The sequence below is a fragment of the Strix aluco genome, chromosome 3 (genome assembly GCF_031877795.1).
Source record: "Strix aluco isolate bStrAlu1 chromosome 3, bStrAlu1.hap1, whole genome shotgun sequence".
Classification (NCBI taxonomy): Eukaryota; Metazoa; Chordata; class Aves; order Strigiformes; family Strigidae; genus Strix; species Strix aluco.
Genome location: NC_133933.1, coordinates 92,276,387 through 92,293,544, shown reverse-complemented (window position 1 = coordinate 92,293,544; position 17,158 = coordinate 92,276,387). Strand labels below are relative to the sequence as shown.

The window sequence follows — 17,158 nt, the reverse complement described above, 5'->3', positions numbered from 1 at the left end:
AGTGTGTTTTTATTTGTGCCTGGTTCTCCTGTTCCGCTGGTGCGCTGGTGAGCGTACCCGTGATGGCAAGACCAGGCGCTACGCCGACAGCCTCACAGGCAGGGGTTCCGTAAGGAAGGGCAACTCTTGCACTTACCAGGCTTTACGGTTATTCAAAGAGTAGCTCATCCTAGCCATGCTCATCCTGTGCATTTACAGCTGCTTTTTGGGGTGTTTTTTTGTACCTGAGTCGGGTACAACTCGGCCCACATCTTTCCAACCACCTGCCCTTGCGCACTAGCAGCAGAGAAACAAATCAGCCGGATAAAGGTTACAAGGAGAAGCAAATAAGTAATATATATATTTATATATAATATATATTTAGTAAGTGTGCGTCAGGCAAAAGTACTGCTCACACTGCGGTAGCAAAGCTGCTGCCTTGTGCTGGCGCTGCCTCCCTCGTCACCCCCGCGACCCCGGGCACGCTCTGCACCCACCCGTTTGCTCTCCAGCCTCCCGCTGCTCCGAGATGCCTTTCGGGATGGCGCTGCCTTCGGAGAGCGCCCGCACGGGCGCTTCGCACCTTTCCGACGAGCGCGTTCCGAACGGCCCCCCGTTTTTTTTCTTATTTAAGAGCTAATTGGTAAAAGCTAAAACTGACTGGCGGGAGAGACAGGCACCGCCGGGCCCGCCAGGGGGCAGCCTACCGCCGGGCCCAGCCGCCACCCTCCGCCTCCCGGCGGGGAGAGGGACTATCTAAGCGAAGCTCTATAGTGAAACGAGGGAGGCGGGGCCGCTCTAGGAGGCCTCGCCGCACTCTATGGTGTAATGGGAGGAGCGGCGGGGCACGGCGGGCGGCTCCGGCCCGGCGGTCTTGGCGCCTTCTGCGGGCACGATGTCGCCTCCGAAAGGTGAGGCCGGCGGCGCGGGTGAGTCTAGGGCGCCGTGGCGCTCGGGGGGAGGTACGGCCGGAGAAGGGGGCCGATCCCGCCCCCCCCCCCCCGCAAGACCGAGCGCGACCCGCGCGCCGGTGGCTCCCCGCTGCTTCCCCCGCCCCAGAGGGAGTGGAACCGCCCTCCCCGCCGGGGGCTGCGGCGCCGGGCGCCACCACCGCGGGCGCGGGGGGAAGGGGCTGTGAGGGGGCGCGGGGCCGCGCCGGGGAGGGGCTGTGTGTGTGTCCCCCGCCCCGCCTTCCCGCCCTCCTGCTCTCCTCCCGCCGCCTGGGACGGGCCTTGCCCGGGGCCGCCGGTGGCCGCGGGGGCCGTGCGGCGGGGCTGCCGCCTCCCCGGCGTGTGGGAGGCGCTGTCAGGCGGGGCGGCGGGTGCTCCGGGGCCGGGGCGCCTCCCCCTTTAGGACGACCCTCGGCCGTCTCCGGTTCCCGCTCTGGGAGCGTTGGAACGTGGGCGCTGCGCTTTCGGGTTAGCCCGAGGCCGTGAGGCCCAGGTCGTCCCCGCGCACGGGCATCCCCCTGCTGCTCGGCGCCCACCCCGCGGGTGCCAGCGGTGGCCCTGAAAGCCCCGCCGGACCCCGGGTTTCGAAGCCAGAGCCCTCGGGCAAGCCAGGCGGGCTTAAACCCTTCGGGAAGGTGACACCTGCCCCTCCACCAGCTTCGCCCATAGCGGGCCTTGCGCAGGGCTCCTCAGCGCTTGGCAGCAGGCTCAGTGGGGACGAGAACGGCGGGAACCCCGGGAGGAGGGTTTCCTGCAGTGTGTGTAAGGCTGGGTCTGAGGCGCACACCGCCCCAGCGGCCCTCGGCAGGCTGCAGGTGGTGTGTCGTGTGCCAGCCTTGGCCTTGGGCTGCCATTTAAAAGAGCCCTGGCAGAGTGGTTACATGTGCTGTGGAGATGTGTGGGAGGCCCGCACTAATATCATGATGCTTTTGGCCTGTCTGGTTCCTTTTGCTGGAAATTGTTTCGTTCAAGTGGGATTTAGTGAAGCCAGTGAGAGAAACTGGGAAAGCAACAAGAGCTTCTTTCAGCTCACTTTTTTTTTTTAAGCTTAAGTTCAGATTTAGCCACAGAAGGTATGGGCGCCCCAACTATGCTTTCCTTCTGCCCTCAGTACTGCACTGGTACTAATGCAGACGTGAGCCAAGCTGGAGAAATGTTCAGACTGAAAACTAACTACAAACAGCTTTTTACAGAATGCTAGAACTATCTAGTGTAGTTGCTAGATTCATTATGTCCTGCTGCATTTCATTTAGCCAAGTTTGCAAACAGTTGCCAAATTTGGGCATGCATTTATTTTTTAAAGAGTAGTAAATATAGGCAAGGATTATATTTAGTTTTAGTTCAGTAGCGCATAGGCTTAAAATTTTAGTTTGTAAAACTACATTGTTAATATAATTTCTGTCAATATCATTAGAAAATACATTTTTGTAAAACTGGACAGGGTTAATTTTATTTCCTGGTTGTTACGCCCCTGGATTCCCATCGCCCCTCCCTGCAATCCAAACTTAATTTAAAAATGGATTACAGCTTGTAAGTCTCTTTTAAGCATTGTTAGTCCAAAAACTAATTGGCTCTACCTTTTAAAAGTGGTTACTGACGTGGGTAAGATTTTTATCTGTAAGGAAGTAGCTAATTTAAATGATTGCAGCAGCAGGAGGTATTAACTGTACCTTGCAGAAATGTTATGCAATAGAAGACATCACTGGCTTGAAAGAAAAATGAACCAAAACATCGGTTGCACTGGATTCAGCAAATCATTCCCATATTAAATGAACAAAGTTATTACAAATCTGCCCGGGGCTTATCTGTTAGCTCATTCCCTAATCGGCAGAGGAACATAAACTTAATGCCAATTAAAGTAAGTTTCTTTAGGATATTCAGAACATGACAGATAATGGCCCCAAAGATGCTGCTTGAATGACCAACGTGCACCCATCAGGTGTCATGCATAACAAGGAGTAATCTACCAGTTTGAAAAATGGTTTTGTAGACACCACGCATTTGCTGATGTCTCATGCTGTAGGTCATGCTTTCATGCAGAGAAGTCCTGTTTGGAGTCACGTGCTGTTGTTCTCTTTACTGCTGCGGATGCAGTCTTGGCCATTCTCTGACGTGAGAATGAACTGGCGTGGCCTGGCCACGTCCACCTGATGAAACTCTCAGGCTTCAGGGGAGGGCAGCTGTATGAAAAACTGCCTTTCACCAGTAGACCTGGGACAGGCTAACTCCCAAATTATGCAGGATAGTAGTTGGGCCAGGGCAAATCTGTTGCAAGAATTGCCACTGTTGTAGGAGTGGGGAACACAGAGGGGATAGCACAGATGATAGGTAGTCTGTGTATGGTTTAATTTACTTCCGTAGTTGTAACCTTAGTGCTTTCTACAGTTAATAATTTTTAAAGAAAGCCCTTTGTGTGAAGTCCCATCACCATTCTGAGCAAAGCTCTCTTTTACTAACTTAGGTGGAAAATAAGGCTGAAGGAAATGCTGCCTTATTTTTTAAGATTTGCTGGGTTGATTCCCTTCTTTGCTGATACTGAACTTTCCCTCTCTTTGCTTTTACTAGTCTGCCAATGCTCTTTGTGTCAGACTTCAGAATACTGCGTGGAGAAGATCAGCTGCCATTTCAGAGCAAGCACTTACTGTTAGTTAAAGAGCAGAAAAGCACAGAAAGACTTTTTGATTACTGTTAGATAAATATTAGTCTGTGATTAGTTTTTCTAGAATGAAGGATGACTATGAGGGCAAGAGGACATCTTATTTTCAAACACTTGGAGTTCCTGTACAAGCAAACTTTTTATAGGAACTGTTTCACAACACTGTAATTATTGTACACTGCCACAGGAGTATTTGATGCAGTCCTCCAGCTGGAAGACACCCTGTTTCAGTTCTTAAATTAAAACGAAGGGCATGCTGAGTCGTTATCTTTGTTTTATTTCAGAAAATGTCAGCTTACTGTTCAAGTTGTACTGCCTCACGGTGATGACCCTGGTTGCTGCCACATACACAGTCGCACTGCGGTACACGAGGACAGTGGAGACAGAACTCTACTTTTCAACGACAGCTGTGTGCATCACTGAAGTTATCAAGTTGTTCTTGAGTGTGGGCATCTTGGCTAAGTAAGTACGAGAATGCTAATCAGTATTTTGAAAAGGAATCCCTCCTTCTAACCTCAGATTCTCAGATACCGAATTCCAGATACATGTGAGAACGTGGCTGGATAGTCATGCTGTGAAAGAGTCATTTTAGAGTGAGTTAGAGCTTGTGACTCCTCCTCAACTGAAACTGCTTTGTAAACAGCACAATATTCAGGTGTGTCCTTTCTGTATTCATTTCTATTTTTGTATGCTTTGGAATAGGTTCAAAATGTCAGCATGCATTATCTGCGATGTTTTGGGTCTTTAAAGTATTGGTATAGATGAAGGCTGGACTGTGGGCCGTCGTCTGCTGAGTTATGTTCCTACTCATAAATTTTCCCAAACAATGTTGCAGACAGACATTGTGCTGTCTCTATTAACCTGGAGAATTGATGCTTTAAGACTGGTGGTCAGAAAATACTAGTTTCCATAATCCCAGACTGCCGCTAAGAACTAGAACTTTAGTCCACACGTGAGCATCTAAAGCAGGGAGGCCATGAGTCTGCTGTTGTTCTCTCAGCTTCCCTGTGTTACATCCTTCCTTGGAACACTCTTTCTGTTGTGGACTTTTCCAAAGCCTAGTTCTTGCTGTTGTACAATTTTTCTTTTAGGGTGTCTGCTTGTCTCTTTGTGGTACATCAGAAGGCTGGTTTGTGCTAGAGGATCGTGAAGTCACATGGTGTACTTCAGATTTTTATCAGATTTTTTTCTAATGAACATCAAAATGGCATTTTACTTGGTTTAGAAGTGAGACAATATTTGAATTTGGTAAGGCAGCTGTGGCAAACTGCCTTTTGTTTAACCTTTCATTAAATGCAACACATTGGAAAAGGCAAGTGTGACCAGTATAAAATTTCTGTTTTTCTTTTTATGCACCCTGGGCTTCTCACTCTGCCAGCACAAAATGTTGGCAGAAGTGTTTCTGGTGATGAGTGGTTGTGCTGTGGTTCTCGGTGTTGTGGCCAGCGTGCATCCTGATCCAGCCTGCTTTTTGGAGGCTGCAGCAGCCCACGTTTCTCAATAGTGAGGGACCTGTGGGTGGCATTTGGTAGCCTCACCTGTGCGTATAATTTCTCAGATCTGTTTTTGTGCACCTGGGCCCCAGGCTGTTTGTGGTATACCAGAGGGGCCTAGTTCAGCAGGGTAAGCAATCTGCCTCTTGTTAAGGGTCAGTAATATTGTGTTCATAAAGTGTATGAGTGGTTTTTTTGCTTGAAATAGTTAAAAAAGCAATTACTTTTAACTCAGAAGTCTGTTATGTTTTTAGAACAGCCCTGGACAGCCAAAAATCCATGTAGCCCATTGTCCTCCCTTTGACAGTAGTCAGCAGAGGATGCTTAGAACGAGAGGTATTAAGCAGTAGGGCAAGCACGGCTGAGCTTTCCTTAGCTGGTGGCAGAAGCGTGGGGATTTCTCAGCCTGGGTGTGGTGGTGCACACTGTGGCTGTAGTGCCTAACGATCCTGTCCTCTGTGAGATTGTCCAGTTTCTTTTTGAACTGTTAGTCCCTACTGTTTCTGTGAAATTACTTCTGCAATATAATTACACAATGTATGAAAAAAGTATTTTTTAATAAACACTTTATCTAGCAGTTTCACCGGATTCTGTTGTCTCGTGTTGACAGACACCATGAATAATCTTTCCCCTTCATTTTTATTCTCATATCTTTATAGATCTGTACTGTGTTTTCATCACTCCTTTATTTTCTAAACTGGGAGTCCTAGTTTAATTTTCCCGTGATCATCCTAGTACCTATTTTCAGTATTGTTACATCCCTTTTGAAACAGGATCCAGAGCTGCATGCACATTCAGGATGTGAACATGCCGTGGTGTTAGGCTGAGGGGTGAAGGTGCTTTCTGTCTTCATCTTGGTTCCTTTCCTAAGGATTCGTAACGTTCTGCTCATTTCTCTGAACACAGCTGAGCCTTGAGCTGGCGCTGTTGGAGAACTGCTCACATCTTTTTCCCAAATGCCCATGACTGGTTTAGAGATGGTTGCTGTGTTTTGAGGTTTTTGTTTCCTGTGATTCTTTCTCATTTATTGACAACTGAGCTCTATTTTCCAATTAAAATGGGATTAATCTGATTCACTCAGCTGTTTGACAGTTATGATATCTATTCTGATCTGGTCAGCTAGTGGGGTTTTTTTCTCCATAGTTGAGAGAGAGATGGGCACTGCAGACACTGTTCCTCAGGCCGTGCTTGGCAGGGTGTCTCACTTGCTGGTGGTCCGGCCGCCTGCCTTTACTGTCCAGGTACCTGAGCTGTTTGTCAGATGGGAAAAGATCTGGTGAATTCTGCTTGGTGTAGCGAGAGGCCCTTTGGCAACTGTTGAAAGTTTCCTTTTGGATATCACATATAATTGAGTATAATCATCAACATTTGCCAATTTCCTAGTAATCTCCCATTTTAGATCACTTATGAATATGCTGAGCATCATTGTTTCCTTCAGTATCGCCTTTACAGCTTCTTCCAGTTTTAAAAGTCCTAACCAATTTGTCTCACCCAAGGCAAGGTGCCTTTCAAGTTTAATAACCAGTTAGAAGACAGAATCCAATCTGTTTGTTCTGTACAGCAAGGTATATTTGGGTGGGTACCTTTTTCTTTTTGAAACAGTCAGCACTGATTACTGCAATATACAGGATACTGGAGTATGACTCTCGTGTTGTTCCGGCTGCAGAATTTGTTTTCCTACACATTCTTACACTCTGCCTTCACTGTGTTTACTTTTAAGGTTTTGCCTGGAAGGCATATTGAATGGTCTTTCAAAAGAGAAGTTTATGATAGTTTAAGCTGTGTTAATTGTTTACTCAGTTGTACTCTGAACTTCTCCTATTTATTTAAAGTCCAATTCACCATCTGGTAATTACATTGTCTACATTCTTAGATGGTACGTAATTACTTCGCAGTGGATGAAGAGAAGTGGAGCTGATTTGCAAATTCTAATTTTAACTTCAGCTTTTCTAACAAATGCATGTTTCTGTTGCAGAACTGGTTGTTATTAGTATCTCTCACCTGTTCAGACCTGTGAAGAAAATAGAGTATGTTTTTTAAGTTGAATCTGGATCAACATCGAGAATGCTGAGTTCAAGCTAGATCACTTTTTATTTTCTTATTTGATTTTACAGTGTGCATCTTTGGACACCTTATTTTGCATTATCATCTGTACACAGAGGCTTGTTTTAGATTCTCTTTTGTGTAGATTTGAATCTGTCTGCGCATGATCTTTGTACTGAATTGAACTTACAGTTAGAGATTCTTGATAAGTGCATGCTTCAGAAAGCTCGCCCGCTGCAAAGATGAACTATTAGATAGTTCATCTTGTTCTCAAAAACTGAAGTGAAAATGGTGCTTACTCGACATCTGTTATTCTTCATTGCTGAAATTCCATGCTAGAAGTTAGAGTAGACAGAGACTACTATTACTGCTGTGATTTGACTTTTAAATATGTGATCAGCTAATTCACCAAGCATGGTCTGGGACAGAAACTGGTATAGTTTAAATATTATTTTCTGTTGGACAGCACACCTTACCATCGACAAATAGTAGAAGCCACTAGTGTGTGTTAATTTTTGACTTCTTACTCTCACAGAGTAGAACTGTATCTGTGCTAATTATATTTTATTTGCAGTTAGATATTTGAGATGGAAGCACTTTAGTCCAGCTGTACTTAGGTATTACCAGGAACTCTAGGTTTTCTTGTACATCTTATCTCCCAACGTTGGGCGGTACAGTAAATACAGGTATTGAGGAATAAGTAAACCAACAATTTTGCCTATAATGTCAATGACTCGTAACATTTTATGCAGTTCTGTATCTAGTGCAATTAACCATGGTGAGCTGTAGCATGAACTCTTCCCCTTCCTGGTATTGCAGACTTCGGTTTGAGTGCTACTTGTCTATAGATTTTCATGTCAGTGGTTGTCCCTTGTGGCCAGATGTGTCTTGCAAAAGACACCTATGTGACATGCTCGGTGTCACCAAGTCTGTCCCAGGCCAAGTATCCACTTAAGCTAGGAAGGAGCTTCGCATGTAACCTTGCTTTGTACGACAAGAGGGTGGGACCATACTAGCCTCTGTTTGGTAATTGCACTGCCCCTGACTCTGGTTTTTCGTGTGTGCTCTCTGTTACGGGAAAATGACAAAAAGAATCCCTTGCAGCTGCCTGTATAAAGACTGCTCTCACTACAAAAAAAATAAAAAGGGGGGCGGGGAGAAAAGGAGGTATATGCTTGGTGCCAGGCAGGTCGGTAGGCAAGGGAGGAGAGATACTTGGATGGAAGGAACATGAGAGGTTAGTCTATAAATCTTTGTAGAGGCAAAGTTCAAGAACCTGGAGCACAGAGTCAAGGGTTGATCAGGAATGGAAAATACACAGGAACAAGGTGGTTAATGAAGGAGCTTGGGGTATAGAGAGATTGCTGATTCTGCTAATTGCTAATAAGAGTTTGGGGCAGGTAGATGACGTACATTTGTGAAAAAGAAAGAAGTTGGGACATGGGTGAAATGTGGGGAATTGGGCTTCTGGAGTGCTGCAGAGCCATTTGTTCATGTGCGTGTGTAACGGAAGCAAAAGAAGTGTTCAATTCAAGAGCAGTAGAGGTTGCAAATTGAGAGGCCTGTGGGAGGGGACAGGCGTGATTTTGGAGGTTGATATTTGTCAGTGGCTAAGCGAGAGAAGAATAGAAAAGGGGGAACATGGGACTTGGGGAGACCTGGGAAGGGAACTGGAGGGCTTGAGTAGCAGCGACAAGTAAGCAGGAAATGTCAGACTGATGGACAAATGATAAGGGAGAACTAGCAATGCAGAGGTCAGCTTTAGTAAGCTGAGGAGCAAGCCACAAAAGGGGACAGCAGCAAGAAGCAATGTGTTCTTCCCCACTGCCTGCTCTTGCACACGCTGTAATTACACGAAGACGTGTGAACATGCAAGGCGACAGGGAGCTGCCACACGTCCCACCGGACCTCTTCACATGTGTGCTGGTGCCGGTCCCGCGTTTCCGCAGCACACGCGAGAAGAGGAACCCAGAGCTGGCTGAGGAGTGAGAGATGTCTCCAGCTCAGCAGTGCGCATGGATACAATCTCTTTTGGCTGTACTGTGAGGCCCAGTTTAAACAGGACCTGGAAAATCACAGGCATTTGACATCTCACACAAATGTTAATACAAAAAAAAAGGGGGGGGGAGGATATTGACAGCCTTCTGTCCCACTGCCTGTATACTTAGTGACTTATTCCACTGTTTACAGTGTTCATGGTTGTTGTTTACTTTATTACACATTAATGCATCTAACCTCCAGATTCCAGAGTGTCTGCTTCACCTTCAGGGCTTTCTACCTGTTGATAACTTCACTGTTTTTTCCCAGTTAATTTTTCTTTAATGAGCAGAAGGTACAACTGATTGCTGAGAACAAATTTTCAGCCTTCCCAAAGGAAGAATTTTCTGATTTTCTGATTTTTTTTTGAATATCAGTGTAAGAGAGCCCTCAGTTATATTAATATTTTATTTTGCAGAGAAACTGGAAGTCTGGCAAGGTTAATAACATCTTTAAAAGAAAATGTATTTGGAAGTCCTACAGAATTGCTAAAATTAAGTGTTCCATCTTTGGTGTATGCCCTCCAAAACAATATGGCATTTGTGGCTCTTAGCAACTTGGATGCGGCAGTCTACCAGGTAATACACGTTTTTGTCAGTAACTGACCTGTAAATGCATTTCTCTTCAGTGCTCCGTGAGGCGTGCGTGCTAGGCGGCTGCCTGCCCAGCACACAGTACCCTCTTTAGCTTCAGTGTTAAAAGCCAAATGGGGTTTTGTAATATTCAGAGCATACAGTCTGTTGCAGTGCTCTGATTTTATGAGCTACCCCACTCATTGCTAGAGTCACTTCAAATTCACTTTGTTGTAATTGGCAAGGGTACAAAAACCCAAGGATCTGTAGGAAATCAATGAGTATAAAATTTTATGTCTCATTCTGTAGTTGAGTTCTTGATTTCATTTTCTTGTTTCGGAGGAGTTCATAAAGCCACATCCTCTGTGCAATATTTCCATCTTCTGCAGGTGACGTACCAGCTAAAGATCCCTTGTACAGCTTTATGTACAGTCCTAATGCTAAACCGTACCCTTAGTAAGTTGCAGTGGTTCTCTGTCTTCATGCTGTGTGGTGGTGTTACCCTTGTCCAGTGGAAACCTGCCCAGGCTACAAAAGTACAGGTAAGAGTTTACATTTTCCCACTTCACAACAAAGAATAAACTGCCTTATGCTTTGTATTTCAGTTCACAGCAGCTGGGATTAAGGCAAAGTCTCTTACATTCCACACAGCAGCATCCGTTTCCTGTTTCCAGCCACTTCATCTGCAATAACCACTCGTTTGATCATTCACTTTCACATTTATTGTACGCCAGTTCAGGCAGGCTTGCAGTATTGCTCTAGCCTCATTTGTTGGAAAGGCACCTGATTGCTACAATTAGTATGAATTACCACAGTCATCTTAATCAGCATAAGGCACCTCATAGGAGTATCTGAGTAATACATTGTTTCCAGCAGTTGGCCCTGGTATTGTAATTGTTGGAGCAGAGAACTTGGAATGGAAGCACTTGGCGGAATTAGGAGTGAAACTCCAGTGCCTTGTGGGCGTGGGTATGTCATTGAAACACACCCTTCACGGGCACTGACCTAATCCCCTTCTAGGAAGAAACAAGTGTCTTCTGTTTCTTAGGTTTTCGCTGCTGGTCAGCCGCATTAGTGGGAAAGGCAGGTCACACAGCTGGGAGACTGGCCACAGCCACGTAGACAAGTGCCTCTGAGCACTGCAGGGCTTGGTAAGAGTACACGCAGAAAGTGAACCACCACGCAGCTGCACCAGGCTAGTCTGAAGGACAGCTCTAGCTAAGCAAGTACATCTTACACTGTAATGAAATGCTAATAATTTTGCTGTACTTAACAAAGTACCTCTGGAGTTGATTTTTGTAAATTACTGAAGTGTTGCATCCTTTTAAAAATAATGGTTGCTGTTGCAGGTGGAGCAGAATCCATGGCTAGGGTTTGGAGCGATCGCTGTTGCTGTACTGTGCTCAGGATTTGCAGGTACAGTATTATTTCCGTACGCAGGTCACATCAAAAGGACTGGAGAACTCATGATGTTTAAAACAGGACATTCTACATTAGTTAACTGTCTTCGTTGATTAGAAGATAAAAAAGGACTTTATCCCCTCTGCCCATAACTACTTTCTACTTGCAGTAATTACGACAGATTCGTGACATGATTATTTCAGTTGCCAAGCAAATACTAAGAGCATCTACTATTGATTTTACGTGATGCAACTTAGAAAGCTGGTTTGCAAGTGGAAGTGTCTTTCAAATGCTTAGAACACTACTGTAGGGAACATCCATAATGACTCACTCAGTACAATTAATTAATTACATCAATTTTTTAAAGTAGGCTTTACAGTGAATAGTTCCCTTATGGTGATCACATGAAATACTTGCATTTTTTTATAAGGGGAACTGAGGTCCTTGTTCAGTTCTTGCACTAGCTCAGCCCCAAAATACACGTTGCCGTAGTCGTGTAGGTGGTAAATCTAACCGAGATGCAGAGCCAGCATGAGTAAGGCAGAGAGGAAGATGAGTAGCAGGAAGCCTAGATTAACTGCATGAAGGATTTTTGATTTTGCTTGGTTTGGTTTTGTTCTACAACCAACATTTCCCCTCAAGAGTAGTTTTTCTCTGGCATGTGCAGGAGGCCAGAACTTCAGGACAAGTGAGCTGATGCTGAGAAATAAGGAAATGCAAATTACTACTTAATTTGAAATTTGGCTCACAGGGCTGTATTTCCCTGGCTGTAAACTGGATTCTTCCCCTCCCTCTGTAAGAAAAGAAGGTACTGTCACCCACCTCTAGTACTGTACAATCCTGCAAGAATAATCTTGTGTTGTTACTCATGGAAAACATTCTGGTTGGCAGGGGAGGAAAGGAGGAGAGTGTCATTCTTGTTTGTGTCTTTTCAGTGAAATGGGCACTTTGAAGCAGAAATACTAAATAAGATTGTGTAGAGCTCAATCAGCTTTTCCTGGAAGGTTATAAATTTACTCGTTCCAATAGATGCTCGCAAACCACAAGCCAGAATACAGCATTGACAGTGAAGCTTTCAGATCCTAAGGCTCTCTGGCTTTCTCTGGTAAGGCGGGTAGACAGCTCTGCTTCTAAAGTTCTGCAGATTCAGACCGTTGAAAGGCGGATGCAGGCAGCTCTAGAGGATTTAGACACATACAGCTTTCTCGTCCCGCAAAAGGACTGCAGCTTGGGTGTTTCCTCACTGACAGCTGTAGCTTTGAGGCAGCTGGGACGACAGAGTATTTCATCTGCGGAGCTTTTTGTGCCCTTGGGCCTTTACATGTTGAAAACATAAATCCTATTCAAACTCCTTTCCTCTTCTTCCTTCCTACACCCACATGAAGAAGTTATTTTGGCCTTAAACCTTCAGTTTCTGGACTGACCGTGTTAAAGTTTTATATTATTCCAGCAAAGTCAAAGTTATGTGTTTTTGTCCCTCAGAGATGGGAAAAAAAGTTTTTTCTTCAAATTGCTGATCCTGTGGTAATTTCCAAGTATCTGCGGGCCCAACAATGCTTATAAAAGCATTGGACAAGTACAGAATGGCAGATCCTTTGTGACTCGAAAGAGTACTGAAGAGTAATTTCTCCTTAACAGCACCCATTCTTTCCTTCATCTTGCCTAGTGGAGTCATTTTTTTTTAATGCATTCTCAGAAATCTGAAAGCATACTTTTCATTGGTTTGCTTGCTTTTCTTACTTTATAAAATGTACAAGTATGGTTCATATTCAAGCCAAATTTCTGGTACGTTGATTACATCTGGTTGTGCTTTGGGTCTTCTCAGCAGGCAGAAATCTCGAGATAGATTACTTGGGGTTCTTTTAAGCACTACAGTCATTAACAATACTAGGTGTTTTTTGATATGTTTAGACTTCAAAAATGTATATTGATATAATATAATATTTCCTTGGGTTTTTTTATTATTTGAAGCCCTGAAATATAAATCTGTTCTCTAATTTATTCACCATAAAACTTCACTATACTGTATTAAATTATAAATTGCATTTTTCATGAATAAAAGAGTAGCAAGACCTTCCTTGAAGCTACTGCAGGGATTTCAGGAGAGGCGTGTGCCTAGGGCTTCTAACCCACAGGTCTCTTCTCTGTGCCATCCTTGTCAGTTCCATATATTTTTTTCATATCTCATGAAGGATCTTTGGTGACATTAATCAGCAATAAACTTTTAGTCAGTAGGGCTTGCACCAGAAGGTCATGGAAGTGGCTGAGAAGATCCGAGTCCTGCTCTCTGTGTAGCAGAGTCCTGGTGTGGGAGCAATGGTTAAAAAGGCAGGTAGTGATGGCCTTGTCCTATGTCGGCCTTTCAGTCTGACATAGGCCTCCTGAGTAGAATACTGAAAAAGTATTTGGGGAATTTCAGTAATGCAGAGCATAGAAGTAATGCTCATCAGCATGGCACTGTGAACCGGAGCTTTCGATTAAAATGAAGCCAAAAACTCAAAACCAATCTGTAGTTTCAATTAGCAGAAGGCATCCATTTTGGTTTGCTCTTGTAACCCCTGAAGCTGTGGTTTCAGAACGTTGCCACTCTGCCAAGTGCTCTGCAAGCACAAGGCTCCTGCAGAATTTTCAGTCTCAGTACTGAGGTAATACAGTCCCACCCATTTGTAATTTTTTACTGCCAGTTATGCCAATGGAGGGAAAAAAATAGTTCTACATCATGCTAAAATAGATGAATACTGTCCTGTGGGCAAAATACCAGGTGCCAAGGCGAAACACTTTTTTTCTGGTGTAGAATTGTACAGAAGCCTGGCAAATCAAACAGAAATAAGGAGTAGTTTCAATTGTTGGTGGGGTTCATTGTTACAACAACTGTAAAGAGAAATAGAATCTATTTTTGATGGTACGTACACATTAAAATGATGCTGTTGTGGAAGACACACGTTAGTAGGGTGTGTTGCTGGGTCCTCGGCACTGGGAACTTCTGTGAAACTTCGCAGTCTGTAGGACAAGATTCCAGTAGTCTTGTCTGGCTCTAAAACACTATGAAACATGAATCATTAAGGAGGACAGTTCATCTCACTGAAACTTTTTTATTTTTTTTTTAGGAGTTTATTTTGAGAAGGTCTTAAAGAGTTCAGATACTTCCTTGTGGGTGAGGAATATTCAGATGTACTTATCTGGGATTGCGGTGACTTTGTTTGGTGTGTACATGTCAGACGGAGCCCAAGTTCTTGAGAAAGGGTTTTTCTATGGCTATACATACTACGTCTGGTTTGTCATCTGTAAGTATCTTGTGGGTTTAGGGTCTTCTTACATTGCTTTGCTTTTTTAACTATGATATAACTGATTGCATGAAGCTACAAACTCAGTCTGACACACTGTTTTTTACTGTGTTTTGATGGATTTTATTTAAAAGTATCGTTTTCTTAAAAATTATTCACTGTTCAATTTAAAATTGTGCTGAAACATCTATCTAAATAATGAGTAGCGAGTAGATAATTTTTAAATGAGACGTATCTGATCTACTAGATGCCACGTAGACATCCCAATTTGATGAATGTTGCGTTAAATCACCAATTAGGATGAGGTAGCTCAAACAAGGAGTACACTGGTGGAGTAAAATGCATCATTTCAAGAATCACCTACTGCATCTTTACTAATAGAATCACGTTATCTGCTTTCCAGTTCTCGCCAGTGTAGGTGGCCTCTACACTTCGGTCGTTGTTAAGTACACAGATAACATTATGAAAGGCTTCTCTGCAGCGGCAGCCATTGTTCTTTCTACTGTGGCATCAGTCATCCTCTTTGGCCTCCAGATAAGTAGGTGCCTTTTTGCCTTTGATTTCATTGTACGTGCACGTTTCCTTCCTGGCTCGCAGGCTGTATGGAGTTCATACCAAAGCGATCGTTTGCGCCTCCTTTGAATTTTTCTGGTTTTAACTTGGTCTCCACCAGGACTCCTGTGCACGAGTGTGTAATCTGTGTTGTGTGATGTCAGGTGCCTGATGACCCCGTGCTTCCAAAGGCATTCATGGTTTGTTTGGTCAGACGCACCCTACAGCTTCAGATGGAAAGGTTCTTTCTCCTTTAAACAGCTTACAAGTTTATACAGCTTTTATTCATAAATCACTTTGTGATGCAGTTTAGTGCGTGATACAGCTGTTTACCTGAGACTGCTGTGGTGAGTTATCATTTCTTGTTGGCTGTACAGCCCAGTGCCAAATGAATTCCTCAGCTATTTCTGCAAGGGCTTTACACCTCCCTGTTAAGTTATACCCGCTGCTGCGTTAATTTTTACCTTCCTTATTTGCTGTGGACACCACCACGTGAGAGTGAGTCAAACGGCTGCTGGGGTCATGACGGATGTGGTGAATAGTTTTGAGAGGAAACAGCAGATTGCTTTGGGTGTTTCTGCAACTACACAGGATTTTCTCCCTGATCAGTTCTGATGCTCTACCTTATAGCTCCTGCTCAGTCCTTCACTGTTTTGGGTATTTTTCACTTTCCTACCATAACCCAAAGATTGTATGGTGTAATGGTGGAAAAACTAGCTTTCTGATGTGGCATCGATGAGATGAAACTTAAGGAAAGTTTGCATAAGGAGAAAATCATCAGTGTGTGGCTGAAAAAGAGCACCTTAAAACAAGTGATGAAAAACACAACTAGTTTTCAAGACTGACTTGGGAGAGAACATTCTCGTGATGGTTCAAGAAATCAAACCTGGACTGGTGATCTTTCTGTGAAAGCCTCATTAACAGCGTTTCTTAACTGTCCACAAGTGGGAAGGCAAACAAGCTGTGTTATCAGAGGCTGCTTTAGCCCATCCACCGTGTCTTCATCATTAGGTTTATTGTAACGTAAGCCTGTTGGATGGCATCTGGCACTGCAGATGTTTCACACTCGCTTCTCTGACCATCACCATGTTCTTGCTGATACAAGACTAATTGGTGTGGGGATTGTAAACATTCCAAGAGTTCTCGGTGACGGAGGGCGAGTCTAGATTCTGTGAATTATTAACAGCTTGTCCTGTTTAGTTTTGAGTAACTTCAATACTGTCATTCAGATATCATTGTAATTTATATAGCTTAGTCTTCTGAAGGTTTCTTCTGATACGGAGGTGTTTGTTTAAACTGTTTTGTCTCCTTTCAGCTGTTACCTTCTCCCTGGGTGCTCTCCTGGTGTGTATTTCTATTTACCTCTATGGATTACCTCGACAAGACACCACAAAAATCCAGCCATCAGAGACTAAGAGCTCAAAAGAGAGACTTGCTACTGTGTGATGTTGTCCATAAAAAATGGACAGACAGACAAGAAGAAGATTGGACTTTAAAAGAACCTACATTTTTTAAAAATTAGCCTTAAGCTAGTCATGAAACGGTTTAAGTGGGATACCCTAAAAGCAGAAGTTAGTTCTGTTTTACATGTGAAGTTTCCAGTGGCTGACGCTGAGGCTACGTTATGGCCGTGGAGCTGGATGGGTATTTTATTGAAGGCGTTCTTCATTCACATCGGACAACGAAGAGTCCCATTTACAAGGAGAACAGAATGAAGGAACTGAACACTCACTTGTATATAATGTACATAATGGGGGGAAAGCGGTTCTTTGTGTATTTGATAAACTGTCTTGCCCTTTGAGGGTAGAAATGCTCAAAGGCTTCATGAAAATCTATTAAAAAGAGCAATTACTGCCAGCATTTTCTCTTAAAAGAGGTGGCAACTGCAGTGTGATTAATGACAGGAAAAGCTTCTCTTCTAGGTGATACATATGCGATGACACAACTCCCCCAGGAATTAACCATGCTTCAGGCATCACCCACCTAGAAGGGATTAGAAGCAGCACTTCCTGTTTGGTTTTAAAAGTCAGAACAAAAGACCGGTATTTCTCTTAAGTTGCAAATTTTCTTTCACTTTTCAAATGCTTTTTATACCTGCTGTAGCTGGTAGAGGGGTTATTCTATTCTATTCTATTCTATTCTATTCTATTCTATTCTATTCTATTCTATTCTATTCTATTCTATTCTATTC

General features: G+C 43.9%; 1 protein-coding gene across 2 annotated transcripts; it reads left to right on the top strand.

Moving 5' to 3' along the window:
- The first annotated feature begins 784 nt into the window (after positions 1-784).
- Positions 785-16,824, top strand: SLC35A1 (solute carrier family 35 member A1). 2 transcript variants are annotated; one of them, XM_074819592.1, is made up of 8 exons: positions 785-890; positions 3,870-4,047; positions 9,577-9,736; positions 10,120-10,272; positions 11,080-11,146; positions 14,239-14,415; positions 14,819-14,953; positions 16,283-16,824. In XM_074819592.1, the coding sequence occupies exons 1-8, from the start codon at positions 875-877 to the stop codon at positions 16,411-16,413; spliced, it is 1,017 nt and encodes a 338-aa protein (XP_074675693.1). In that variant the 5' UTR covers positions 785-874; the 3' UTR covers positions 16,414-16,824. The 2 variants fall into 2 exon arrangements, with proteins under 2 accessions (XP_074675693.1, XP_074675692.1); XM_074819591.1 differs by having other exon boundaries at positions 797-908.
- The last annotated feature ends 334 nt before the right edge of the window (positions 16,825-17,158 follow it).